Below are 15,502 nucleotides of genomic sequence, written 5' to 3' on the forward strand. Positions count from 1 at the left end.
AATAAACATTTGAATTTTTTTTTTTTTTTTTTTAATTCATTTTTAACATTGTTTATTATCCATAATATCAACATATTTGGTATACTCCCTAAATTTAAAAAGAAAAAATTAATGCCATATATATATATATATATATATATATATATTTAATAATTAATTATATATTTATTGTTGGGTGTGTATATTTGATATTTGTTCAATACCCTGGGTAATATGTGAGTTGATGTCTTTTGGTAAAATAATATATTTTATTTATATCTTCTGAAAAAGGACATACATAAGCATATGTTATAAAAATATATGTACATATATATATATATATGTGTGTGTATGTGTACATATATTTTTACTTTTTACCATGGGATATTTCAAAATTGGTTACAATTTTTTTAATATACGAAATGACATATTGGATGTCATATTTCAAAGTGGTTACAATATAAAATATTAGTAAGGATAATATATTCTTTATACAAAAATAACTAACAAAGGACATTCAAAGAAGAGAAATATATATATATATATATATATATATATATGTGTTATAATTTAGTATGCTTTAACGCGATTACGTTAAAAAAATTAAAGTGTATTTTTATTCATACCTATGAATAAATACTTTGTTCTTACTATTTTCAAATAATATTTCGTCAAGAAGAAATTTAAAATGAGAACATTTTGTGAAATCTAATTCTTTTTTTAAATCGATAATGTAATATTCGAATTTCTTATTAAGGGAGAAAATAAAGAAAAAAAAAAAATATATATATATATATATATATTATATATATGTGTACATATTGCGTTAAATAACTTGTGCCATATTTTACTTTGGAATTTATTACAAAATAAATATGCAAATATATAAATAAATAATTTACGCATAAATATTTTTTACATGGGGAAAAATGATTCTAGTTGTATAATCCTCCTTAGAACATCTTATAATAATAATATCTATAATGTTGGATATGTAATTATATAAACATAATATATTATATATATATATATATATATATAAATATATATATGTACATATATTTATTATATATTTTATTACGCGTAATGTGAGTATTGTTTAATAATAATGCATTTTTGGAATCTTCCGAATTTCCAATATATACTCTTTTAATTATTTCTTTAAGTTTTTTTTTATTTTCTTCTTTCACATTATTATATATATGCTTATCATCTGAACAAATTAATTGAATGTGTACTTCATCCAAATTTACGTTCATAGCACACATTTGTATTTTTAAAATGAAAAAAATATAAAATATAAAATATAAAAATAAATAAAATAAAAATAAATAAAAATAAATAGTATGTTATATATATATATATATATATAATATTTATATGTTAAATACTTTTAAGTATATATTCATTTTATTATTTTACTTTAATCTTTATATATTTTAATTCTTTTAAATAAACTCAGACTAAATTATCACAAAAAATTTAATAAAAAAAGTTTTTTTTTTTTTTAAACAATAGACAAAAAAATATTTACAATATAATAAAAAAAAAAAAAAAAATATATAATATATATATAATATATATATAATATGCAATAATTTGATGCATAATAATTATATATATAATAAAATAATTACATAGTAAAATTATATTTATTTTGAAAAAATAAGAATATATGAAAAAAAAATTTATTATAATTATTTTTATATTTAAAAAAAAAAAAAAATATATATATATATATATATAAATAAATAAAAAAATAAAATTATATATATATTATATATTTAACACATCGTTGAATATATATTATTTTTTAAAATCTTTGGGAGTAAAAATTAAAATGTACATATTATATATATTTATATTTATTATAAAAATTATTTAAATGTATATATATATACGTAATTTTTTTTTCAAATATTGAGGCATTTAAATATATTTGAAAGAGAAAGAACTTTATTATATAATCCTAAACAATTTCAAAATATTGAACATATATATGTATGTATATATGTGTATGTTTTTTTTTTTTTTTTTTTTTTCTTTTTTTTTATTATTTTAATTTTTTTTATTTAATATTTAGTATATAATATTGATTTTCTTAATTTTTAGCTTTCTTATAATGAGTGATAGTTATGAAGAATTAAGCGAAAAAAAAAAAGTGATGGGGAAAGGAAACGAAAATTCATGTTTGGAAAAAAAAGAGAAATACGAAAAGGAAGAAAACTATGTTTTTATTGATGAAAAGTATAAAGAATATTTTGATAATATAAGTGATTTATTTGAAGACAAAATTGATTATATATTGAAAAAACATTTTAAAAAAAATGATCCAACAAATAAAAATAAATTATTATGTTTAAATATGTGTGTATTATGGCAAAAAAAATTCTTGTACCTTTTAAGTAAGAGTTTGAATGAATATGAAGAATATAAAAAATTGCACGATTTAAAAAATGATCAGGATATGAAAAAAATAGATGACAAGAAAAAAGAAAAAGATGATGAGAAAGAAAAACAAATAATAAATAATAATGATAACAATAGTACATCAACAACTACAATAATAAGCACAAACAATAATATTATTAATAATAATAATAACAATATTAATGGTAATGATAATAATATTAATATGACAGAAAAGGTTGATGAAGGGATAAATATATCTAAAGACGATTTAGAAAAAGATCTCAAAAGTTTTATTAAAAATGTTAAAGTTGTGGATAATAAAAATATCGAAGTTATTTATAATAAAAATTATGTTAAAGATGATAATAGACCATCAGCAAAATTATCAACGGATGAAATTTATTATTTATTAGTAGAATCCAAAAAAAGCGAAAATGAATATAAAAAGAAAATTTTCACATTCTTAAAATATTTGCCATTATTTATTCAATCTATTGAATCTAAAAGTTTAAGGGAAAAAAATATATTAGAACAGAAGTTGTTGTTAAATGGGGAAGACAATATTAATGATATGAATAATATGAATAATATGAATAATGTGAATAATGTGAATAATGTGAATAATGTGAATAATGTGAACAATATGAACAATATGAACAATATGAACAATATGAACAATATTAATGATATGAATAATGTGAACAATATTAATCAGATAAATAATTCGAACAATATTAATCAGATAAATAATGTGAACAATATTAATCAGATAAATAATTCAAACAATATGAACCATATAAATAATTCAAACAATATGAACCACATAAATAATTCAAACAATATGAACCATATAAATAATTCAAACAATATGAACCATATAAATAATGCGAACAATTTTAATATGAATAATATGGAGAACCCATGCGAGGCAAATAATTTTAATCAAAATATGTCCTCCTTAGACATTAAGAACAAATTAGATTCTATCGTCAATTTTAATTGTAATTTGTCAGAAAATTTAGAACATGTTTTTAAAAACAAAATGGGAAACCTACAATTTAAAGATAAAAATAAATTTTTTAATAATTTCCAAACCGATTCTATAGATAACGAAATTAATAATATGAATGAAAAACAAAATGATGATCATACCAATCAAACATACATACATAATATTAATAATTTAGATGATGTTTCTAATCTTTTTGAAAGTAAAAAAAATAACAAATCTTTAATTTTACCATTATCAAAAGTTAATGATTTGTCTCTAATAAATAATATAAGTAGAAAGTCAAATAACGGGGTCAAAGAAGAAACAAATGTAAATGAAAATTCTTTTTATATATATAAAAATAATATGGAGAAAATGAATTTGTACGGATTAGATTTACTAATTAATTTAAATAATAATTTGATATATAAAATAAATCATGTATATAGTCTAATACAATTCTATACAATGTTGGCAAAAGATGTATTTAACGAAACATAAACGGACAAGTTTTTTACATAAATAAAAAAAATAAAAAAAATAAAAAAAATAAAAAAAATAAAAATATGTATATATAAATAAATAAATATATATATATATATATATATTTTTTTTTTTTATGTGTGAGAATTGTTATATATGTTTGTTTTTTTTTTTTTTTTTTTTATATATGATTATTTTTTTAACACAATAAATATCAAAAATAAAAACTTTATTATTTTGTAAATGTAACAATTAAATTTGTTTATTGGTTCATTCAAAGGGTTCCTTATATTATATATATATATGTATTTTTTTTTTTTTTTTTTTTTTGTTCAAGTAATCATTTTATACTTTCTCATTTTTTATAATAACAATTCTTGTGTTGTAATTATTATTTTATTATATATTCTTATTTGTCTAATATCATTGCGTACAGTTATCTATGTAAACATATAAGTGTTGTATATTTATAGCTATATTAAATATTACTCCATCATGGAATATATATATTGAACATAACAACTATTATATATATATATATATAGTCATACATTTTGTACAAAAAAGAAAGCCTAATACATATTATCAAATATATACAAATATTATATTCACATAAAATATTTACATATTATACACAAAAAAATAAATAAATAAAAAAAAAAAAAAAAAAGAACAAATATACAAATAATACATATGTATATAATCAACAAAAAAAATATATATAATCCACAAATAATATATAATTAACAAAAAAATGCAAACATACAAAAAATATTTACATACATATGTACATCTATATTTATATTATATATTCCATATATCCGATATAGGGAATTCCTCTTGGAATAACTCCTGCTTATTAATGACATTCATTTCAATTTGTACTTTAGTAGGTACATTAGATTTATTATTATCCATATTATTATGATACATAGGTGTTTTTTCATCATCTATATCAAAATAGATTATATCATCTTCATCAATATCATAGTAGGGTTCACTATTTTTTTCCAAATTATCAATTATATTATCCATATATGTAAATTCGTTTATAGGTTTAGGATCATCCATATCTATTTGTATAGAAACATCAGTATTCAACACATTCTTAATACTATTTTCACCACTTGGTATGTTACTACTAGTGTGTGTGAGATCACTATTATTGTTATTTTTTTTATTCCATTCTTCTTTCAATTTATCTAACAATTCTTCTTTTTTATTTTTATTCCACTGTTCGCACATATTTCTATGTCTATCTAACCATTTATGGAACAAATCTAGTTGGTTGAGTATAGGATCAGTATGTGTTTGTTTTGCAATACTATTTGTTGTTGTATGTTTTGTATGATTTGTTCCAAATATTTCGTTTTCTTTTCGTTTCAACAATTCATCATAAATATCAACATGTTGATCGCTGTTTAATGAATCATTAATTAAATCAATTCCACTATATATATTGTTTGAAACATATTTTGAATCATCCGTAGTATTAGTAATCTCATTAATATTTTTGGAAACATCAAAATTAATATTATAAGTAACCTCTTCACCATTATGTAAATCTCTATCATGAATAGATGTAATAAAAGGTTTTTCTGCCATATTAACGTCTAAAACAGGATTATTAGGTTGTATACCCTTATCCATAAAATCATCAATGATATTTTCATTAGGTAAATCCATTTGTGTACTTTGTAAAATATTTGAGATAAAATCCTGTTTCAATTGATTCCATTCATTATCTGTAAATTTATTGGTAGATGTGTCACTTGGTATATCACTTTGTGTATTAAATGTATCTCTTTTTGATGGTTCTAGTACCACGTCAATCAAAGTTTTGTATTTGGGTGATTTATATGGATATATATTATTTATATCAATATCTTCATACTCGCTTTCAGAAGAAGTAATATCAGATGACGATATATCTCCAATATATGTGTAGTCATCCGATTCATCCCCCTCCATATAAATGTATGTTTTTCCTTTATATCGATCACTGGCATACGGTATGTACCTATTTTTTGATTTCGATGTAGGTATTCCATACTCTCCTTTGGGTATATCAATAACACGCAAGAGATCAATAGTAGATTTGGATTTTTTCTAGAAAAATGAATATATATATATAGGTATATATGTAGGTATGTAGGTTTGTGAATGTATATGTATATATGTGGGGATATTATAAATATATATATATATATATAGTGTATATATGTATGTATGTAATTTTTTTGTTTTTTTTGCTTTTTCAATATAATTTCTCATTTTTTATTTTAGCAAAATTTTAATTATTTTAATTTTTATTTTTAATATTCTAAATTCTCTCTTTTTTTTTTTTTTTAACAAATATGTTTCTATATTTCTTTTTTTTTTTTTGTTTTTTTTATTTTTCAATATAGGTACATATATTAAATATACATAAAACATATACATTTGACATACAAATAAACCATATATATATATGCATATATATATTTATAAATTACCTTTAGTAGAAAGTAACTCAACGCCGCGAACGCCACGCCCACCGTCAACGGGAAGGAAGAGATCGATAACATTTCAGGTAATATGGAGGTATGTGTGGGTAGTTGTCGTTTTTGTTTTTTTCTTTGTTTTGGTCCTTGTTCTGGTTTTTTGGGTGGAGGAGTTGGCATTTTTTTCTCAGGAACCACTTCTTTTGATGTTTCTTCTTGTTCGCTATTATCAGGTGCAGCTGGAAGTTTTTCCTCTTTTTCTTCTTGTTCTGTATCCTCTTCTGGAAACGGTTCTGGTTCCGGTTCCGGTTGTGGTATCTCCGGACAAAATTTCGGACGCGAAGATGTGGTAGATGTGTCATCTTCTGGGTCAGGGTTTTCATCATCAAGGGGGTTGGTGGGTTCAACACACTGTGCTTCTGGTTTGCCACTAGGGTCGTGTAGGGTTTTACATTTATTCATGTTATGTTGTAGTTCAGAAAGTAAAATAGATACCATATCTTTTTTTTTCCAATTATTCTTGGGTCCACATGTATCACTATCAATACAATCCTCATATTCATCTTTTTTTTTTAAAACTTCATAATTATCTATGGATTTGTTTACATCACTTTCATTTTTCTCAAAATAACTTCTAACCTTATGAGCTATATCATATCCTTTAGAATCATGATGTACTTTATAACGTTCTTTTATTTGTTTCCATTCTGTAGATTTTTTATTTAACCATTCTTTTACACATTCACATTTACCTTTACATCCTTTAATACATTTATTTTCTCCGTTTTCTGTACATATTTCAATTTTCCTTTTTGATATATAATAACCTTCTAAGAAATCTTGTAACCAATTCTCTAGGAATACTTTAAATGTAGTGTATTTATTCATATCTATGCTTTCATTATAATTATTTAGTTTACATATATCCATCTTATCATTAATAAAGGTACATTCCCATTTTTGATCTCTGACACTTTTTAAAAGACTTGATTCTTTAAATAATGAATCTTGTGTATGTTTCTCAATATACTTCCCTCTACGATTAATCATTTCGACATTAATACCAGTAGTTCTTCGATAATCTTTGCTTTTTCCATTTAAAACACTTTCCCACGTAGCTCCTTTTCCCTTAACTTCGTTACACTCCTTCGATCCACAATTAAGTCCATTCAAAGGACATGTTTTACAATACGTTGAAAGAGAAAAGGTTTTTAGGGGTTCATTAAAATCTGTATTATTTGTTTGATCACTATTACCTTGACATACTTTTCTTTGATTGAATGATTCCAAAAACTTTTTAAAAGACGAATAACCGTTTTTTTCTATTATTTGTTCATAAAAATTTTTATAATGATGATTATTATAATTATCTTTTAATTTTGGAATTTCCTTTTCATATATACTTTTTTGTTTATGAAATTCTTCTAATTTTTTTTCTATCCATTGTTTATAATTTCTACATTGTTCTCCACAACGACGACAATTTAAATCTGCAAACATATCATTATGCTTAAGATATGTTTTTTCACAATCATGACCATCACCACTACAATATTGTTTATCACCATTAGGATATTTTCCACGACATTCTTTTTTAACGTTTTTTAACTTATCGTTTCTTTTTCTACAAAAATCTTCTCCCCATTCTTCTAACCAACGAAAAAATGTGGGTCTACGTGAAAATTCTTCTAATTTCGTAGCACTTGTTTCGGTTTTGGAGTTTTTATCACTATTGAATCCACCAATAAATGTGACGTTGTTGTACTTGTAGATTTCCTTGGACGTAAGGTTATGATGCGCTAATTTTATAATCTCTTTGTCCTTGGTATTATAACTTAAGGCACATATCATTCCATCCCATATATGTGGTCCATATTCTTCCCACCAAGTTTCACGTTGTTGTTCACTATTATGACCACCACTAGTAGGTTTTTCACTATTTTCGAAAACCTTATCTATATTAGGTTTTACTTTCTCCACGTCGTTACCACTACCTATATTGTTCCCAAAAAATATATCTCTATAATCTCCAAACGTATAAAACATTTGACGCAAAAAATCATCAGGAATTGTTCCATCTTCTAATTCCTGTTGGGGGTTTTCTTCTTCTTCGTCGTTGTCATCCTCTTCCTGTAGTTGTGGTGCTCCCGCTCCAACACCTTGTCTCTTCGTGTTTAATTTCTTGTACCTATCCCATAGGAAGAAGGTTTCTACCGCAGCTGACTCAACAAATGCTTTGAGTAGGGGGTCAGGTTGTGACGGTGTGTCACCTTGTGGTTGTGCCTTACCATCCTCCTGTGTGTTACCACTCGCCCAATCGTGTAGTTTTCCCACATATAATCGTCGTCTCCTGGGTGGCACACAAATACTACCATCACTTTTGCCAGTGGCACCGTCCTTATCACCAGTGGTAGGAACACATTTCCAACTTGTGGGTGCCTTTGGGCCATATTTTTGGCGACAGGCATCTTCAAAATTTTTGGTGCTCTCAAATAGTGTTTTTACTATATTGCAAGCGTCTGGTAGTTGTGTCTCTGTGGTTGACGACCCCTCCTCCTTTGCCGTGTCCTCCTCGGCTACGTCGTCCTGGACGTCTTCACCATCTTCACCTTCCTCCTCCTTGTCCTCCTCTTCTTCTTCGTCTTCGCCGCCTTCTTCGTCGTAGTGGTCTTCTGAGGAGGCGTCGACTTCCTCTGGTTTTAGGGCGCGATCGGGACCTCCGGGTGTTTTTTTTGGTGGTTTTTTGGGGCATTCATTCTGTTTTTGTTGGCATTCTTTGGCAATTCCTTCTTCGTGGTCGAGCAATTTATCAATTGTATTCTTATTTTTATTGTCGGCACCAGGTGTTCCTTCATTTTCTTCATTTTCTTCCTCTTCCAACAGTTGCTTAATGTGTTCTATGTCCTCTGCATTCCCATAACCCTCTTGAAGACTTGTCAAAAGTACCTCTTTCTTCAAAACACCTTCAAGAGTTATATCATGCGTTCCTGGTGGAATACCTTCTTGCTTGTAAAAATGCTCTATTATTTTCCCCCATTCTTTTTTTTTTTTTTGTTCAACCCATTTTTGAAAACAACCACATTCTCTATTACATTTATTGTTTTTACATCTTGTTTTCGTACCATTTTTTAAACATTTCTCAAGTTTTTTTTTCCAATGTATGGAATCTTTCAACATATGTGCAACCCAATAGTAAAAAAAATCATTGTATGTCTTTTGTTTGTTCACTTTTTCTTTGCCGTCGTTATTTTCCAATATACATAATCCGCCTGCATTTTCTACCTCTTTGTGATAATCGTCTTCATAGTCTTCGTCATCTTCATCCTTACCATCTTTAACTTTCTCTACATCTTTACCTTTATAACATTTCCATTCTTGATACAGTTCCTTACTACGACTATTACTACCAGCAACAACACCGGTACCACTAACACCAGCAACACTATTTATTGTATCACCATTTGTTTCATCGCAAAACCTATTTAATTTTTTTTCAATATCATCATGTCGATCACCACTATACAGGAAATTAATATCAGTATGTATTGCGCCATCTATAGGCCTATAAAGGTTTCCACTCGTGCATTTACCCTTTTTTTTGTGTTCCCATTCACCATTATTATTCTTTTTCATTCCACATAGAGGACAGGGTTGGCAATATTTTGTACGACAAAATGTTTTATTACTATCATCACTATTTTTAGCACTACTACTTTTAACGGTTTTGAAATCAATTTTTCCTTCTTCTTTTTCTTTAAAATTTTTGCATACTTCTTCTTTACTTAATAAATCCAAAAATTCACCAACGGATTCATAGCCACTATCTTTCAGTTTCTTATAAAAAATTTTTTCATACCCATTAACATTACTACCACCACGTGCAGCTCGTTTTGCCCTACCACCACTACTACTTGATGCTACCTTTGTATATTTTTTTATTTCTTCATCATATTTTTGTTTTTGTTTGTCAAATTGTTCTTTTTGTTTTTCTATCCAATCAATGTAAGGATTACATGCAAAAAAACAGTCAGTGCAACCCTTACCCATACGTACTTTACCTCGTGCGTTAACTGTTTTTTCACAATCAAATCCATTACGGCTACAATATCGTTCCTTACCCTCGTAGACACCACGACATTGTTGTTCCAACTTTTCTAGTTTTTTTTTTTTTTTTCTACAAAAGTCTTCTGCCCATTCCTCGAACCAGCGAAGAAACTGTGGCACATAGTCAAAATATGTGGGGACCTGGTCGGTATTTGAGCCGTCACACCGGCAGTTATCCTTAGCTTGAGAACAACTTCCTTTACGATCACTGCACGTTGGTCGAAAATATGAAGCATCTTTTAGGTCGTCGCTACATGTTAATGCTTTCCATACTTGGTCTCTATTAAGAGCCCACCAATCTTCTCGTAATTGATAAAAATTTTCTTTATCACCTTCGTAGCGAGCTTTTACACCATTGTTCGACAATCCTTCATATATATTCTCGAAAATTTTTCTCAAATTTTCTTCTAATTTTTCTCTTTGTTTGTTTTCTTTCTTATTACCTCTATATAGATCTCTTCCTCTAACGATATCACCTATATCTGCAAAACTTCGTGCCAACTCAGTACATATTTTAGAATCAGGATTAGTTCTTTTATGTTGTGGATGATCACGTATTAATGACTGTGCCTCGTAATTTGCTGCCATACACACATCTACCAATAAATCATGCTTAGCCGTCGACGTTGCTATTTTTTCCATATTTTTGTTACATAAATGTAATCGTCTGAGTGGAGCACAGGCTCCACCATTACTACCTTTACTATTACCATGTATTTTACTATTAGCACATTGTGCTCCTTCTTTATCGGAAAAACGGCTTACATCTTCTCCTTTTCCACTTCCATTTCCGCACGGATCATCGCGAGCAGTAACACCACCACTACCACTACCATTAATAAGTTTACTATAATCAAATATGCATGGATCTTTGGTGTAATTTAATTCCCCAATAGTAGTTGCTAGTGACAACTTTCCTTCCAATTCACCTTTATATGTTTTAGCATCATTTTTCACTTGCTCATGCACTATTTTCCCTATGCTATCCAATAAATGTTTGGCATCTTTATCATCAATACCATCCTCACCACTCCCACCCTGACGACCTCCTGGCGGCACCATTTTGTTTGTTCGTGACTACATTATGTTGTAAATACACACATACATATACATACACATTGTTTTCATGCATCTATTATTAATCTACGATAAGCATTCATGCATTGTTAACATAGTCTACCATTATAACATAAATACATAATAGTGTATGGAAAACAAACAATAAGGAAGATATCAACGAAAATATATATTACCATGATGCCGTGATTGTGGCTACCACTATTATAATATATTCGTGTATATGATACCGCCGCTATTATTACTATGTAGTGGGTGTATATTATATAATGGTTATCACTAACATGCAGTAATATTATATAGTGGTATGAATTATGTGGTAATATGAATATTATACATCATTACTATTAACTATATTATTATATTTTTAATAATACATGATAATAAATTATATATATATATATATGATATTATTATTATCTATATCATGATAATATTATAATATTTCATACTTATATCCTTCACTTATATATATATTATTTAATTCATTTACTATAATATATAATTATTTTTTACTATATAATTTAGTTATATTAATAGCAATATACTAACATATATACGCTTATATATATATATTTTTAAATAATATTTTACATTCATGTAATTATTATATATATTTTTTTTTAAAAAATTAAATATAGAATAATAAATTAAAACATTTTACCAAAAACTATGAAACATAACATGTTATATTTAATGTAGATTTTTATTTATATAATCCTATATATATTATATAAAATAGAAAAAATATATATATATAACAAAAATTTAAGAACTATAATCGCAGAACATATATATATATTATTTTTATACTAATTTATAATCATTTATCTATTTGTTATTGAATTATTTATATATTTTTTCCCCTATATGATAGATAAGAAAAAGGAAATATTACCTTTCTATCTATATTATCTACCATATATCTATGAAAATAAATACATATATACAATATATATATATATATATATATTTTTAGTATTTTATCATATTGAAAGTAGTATACTATAAATATTAATTTTTGTTATTATATAATATAGTTTATAAAATATTATAATATATAATGTATTATATAATATATATGTACAACATCAAAAAAAAAGAAAGAAATAAAAAAAAAGTAGAAAAAAACAAATAACATAAAAAGAAAATTAAGGTGAACAATGATGCATGTATATATATATATATATATATATATAATGGTATAATTATATATATATTCATATATATTGTGTTAATGAAATGTACATTTTCTCTACGTTAATATTGATCAAATTATCAAAAACATTTTACAAATATAATACTATTATCTAAATATATAGATTTCAATACTTATATATTACTAATATGGTTAAACTATTTATTAAAGTATACATTAATATATGTATAAAAAAAAATATAACCTTTAATAATGCAAAATACATATTATTTATTTAGAATACATATATATATTGAACATATTTCTAGAGAGAATGTATATAATATATATATAGGATGCATACATAATTCAAATACAATACATATACAATATATAAATATATATATAATAATCAGATAATATACATACATATATGTAGAATAAATTTATTTATACTCCAAATAATAATATTTCTATATATATTTGTAATATAGAGATAACAAAAAAAGAATATTAATAAATAAAATTGAAAAAAAAGGATGTTATAATAACTATAGATATTATTATGTTTTTATTTTATTTTTATATATATTGTATATTTACTATTCTTATGAAAGGCATATTATTAATTATGTATTTTGTATATATATATCCACACAAATACATAAACCTCATCCCTAAAACATATCTATATGAACATATATATATATATACCAAAAATCAGATAGACTTATATGCATGCATTCACATGCCAACATACACTGAACAATCTTTCTAACTATATACCCTTGGTTACACTCAAAATACATATATAAATAGAGAAATACAAGTACATATCAAACCAATATAACATATATAAATATACAAATAATTATATATCTATAATTATCTTCCAATCTACATAAATTTCATGTATAATGTATCAATATAAATATGATTTATGGTAATATATGTGATGGTAACATATGTTATGCTATATATATATATATATATATATATTTCTCTATCGTAATGTACAAAAAAAAGGAAAAAAATTTTGTATGAAACCTTGAAAGCAGTATTATAAAAAAGGATGAAATATTCCTAAATCATATAATAAAGGAATATGGTCTAGTTTGTCTATACGTTTTACAAAAATTGTATGAGAAGATTTGAATCCATATTTTACATGATATATATATTAAGAATAATAATTAAAAAAAATATATATATATTTATATATATATAATTTGATCATGTATTAAAATTGATTCATAATATTTGTTAGGTTCCCAACAATACGCAGAACATATTATTTAATCATACTATATATATCTGAATATATTTGCTTATTAGTAATTTGTTTAAGTATAGCAAAAATTTCATGTCTGTGCTTTTGTTATAACATATATATTGCTTATAAATTTATATATTTTATATTGCAAGAAAAACTATATAAATGTATGTATCTATAATATGTTCATTATTTTTTTATTATGAATGTTTACTTGATAGTAATATTTATTCTTCAAAATATATATTATTACTTTAAAAATAACATAAAAAAAAAAATAATTATATATATATATATATATATATATATATGAATATATTAAAAAAACAAAAGTGAAAAAATATAATAATATATGTTTCAAATTAATATATATACATACCTTTTTTCATATATATATATAATTTTATTCTCCAAATAAATTTAAACATCAACATGAATATATATATATATATATATAACATATATTTTTCTTTTCTTTAAATTTAAATATAAAATTCGTACTTTTATATTCAAAATATTTATATTTCAATTATGATATATTTTATATATGTACATACAGTGGTAAATATATATATATATATATATATATATATATATATTATGTGCATACATTCCATTTTAATAATACTTTGATGTGAGTACTATTATTAAGCTGCCCCAGTAGCCCAGTCGTTAGGTATGTAGCTTTCCTTGTGAGAACGTTGGTTCGACTCCGCTTGCCGACAATTTCCTGAGAAAAGTTGCAGACCGAGCTACTGAGTTTACTCGGAGGGGGGTGGCGCAATTTTTTTATAAAATTTTTTATATATTAAATATTATAATACCTTAAATATATTTTTATTTTATATAAATTTATCTTTATATTATTTTATATATTCTATAATTTATATATTTTTCAAAAAATAAATGAAAAAAAATAAGAAATTTTAATTGTATTTATTAAAACATATATGATATATACAATGTGAATAATTAATTTAATTAAATAAATAAATTGTCATATATATGTATTTTTTTATTTTTTTGAATATGATAAATATTTTTCTAATATATATATTTTAATATCACAAGTAATTTTATAACAAATATATTTTTTAATACATATGTTTGTTTTGATAAGTATTTTTATATTGTATGTATTCATTTATATATATATATATATATATTTTTAATATATAATCTACATATGTATGTTTGTTTGTCTATTTGTTTCGATAGGTACTCATTTATATATAAATATAATCAATATGTATTTTTATAAATAGATTCGATCTATCGATTATTCTTCTTGTTTTGTTTTAAATATCATAAAAGGGAAAAAAATAAAAAAGAACAATATTAAATCTTAATATTAATACTATCAAAAAATAAAACTGATAGTTATACTACTATTAGTACTTCTAATAATATTAATAGTAGTATTAATAACAAATAATAACAATAATACAAATAATAAAATATTATTATATTCAATTTTTTCAAGTAGCTTATATTTTTAATCTAAATAATATTAACTACTATAGTCATTAAAATAAATATATATAACACTACATATATTTATG

General features: G+C 24.0%; 3 protein-coding genes and 1 non-coding gene across 4 annotated transcripts; 2 read left to right on the plus strand and 2 right to left on the minus strand.

Moving 5' to 3' along the window:
• Positions 1–42: 42 nt before the first annotated feature.
• On the minus strand, positions 43–1,247 carry PF3D7_0420500 (conserved Plasmodium protein, unknown function; the record flags this gene model as incomplete). Its single annotated transcript, XM_002808620.2, has 6 exons — positions 43–88; positions 204–261; positions 358–482; positions 606–727; positions 899–957; positions 1,061–1,247. 6 exons carry the CDS (start codon positions 1,245–1,247, stop codon positions 43–45), a joined length of 597 nt encoding a protein of 198 aa, XP_002808666.2.
• An 854-nt stretch (positions 1,248–2,101) lies between these two features.
• Positions 2,102–3,883, plus strand: PF3D7_0420600 (conserved Plasmodium protein, unknown function; the record flags this gene model as incomplete). The annotated part of the gene is made up of 1 exon (XM_024473422.1): positions 2,102–3,883. One exon carries the CDS (start codon positions 2,102–2,104, stop codon positions 3,881–3,883), a length of 1,782 nt encoding a protein of 593 aa, XP_024328996.1.
• Positions 3,884–4,669: 786 nt separating this feature from the next.
• Positions 4,670–11,514, minus strand: PF3D7_0420700 (erythrocyte membrane protein 1, PfEMP1; the record flags this gene model as incomplete). The annotated part of the gene is made up of 2 exons (XM_001351477.1): positions 4,670–5,974; positions 6,361–11,514. 2 exons carry the CDS (start codon positions 11,512–11,514, stop codon positions 4,670–4,672), a joined length of 6,459 nt encoding a protein of 2,152 aa, XP_001351513.1.
• Positions 11,515–14,589: 3,075 nt separating this feature from the next.
• Positions 14,590–14,724, plus strand: PF3D7_0420800. The gene has a single exon (XR_002966608.1). It is a non-coding gene; the product is annotated as a Plasmodium RNA of unknown function RUF6 (non-coding RNA).
• The last annotated feature ends 778 nt before the right edge of the window (positions 14,725–15,502 follow it).

Source organism: Plasmodium falciparum (genome assembly GCF_000002765.6).
Source record: "Plasmodium falciparum 3D7 genome assembly, chromosome: 4".
Classification (NCBI taxonomy): Eukaryota; Apicomplexa; class Aconoidasida; order Haemosporida; family Plasmodiidae; genus Plasmodium; species Plasmodium falciparum.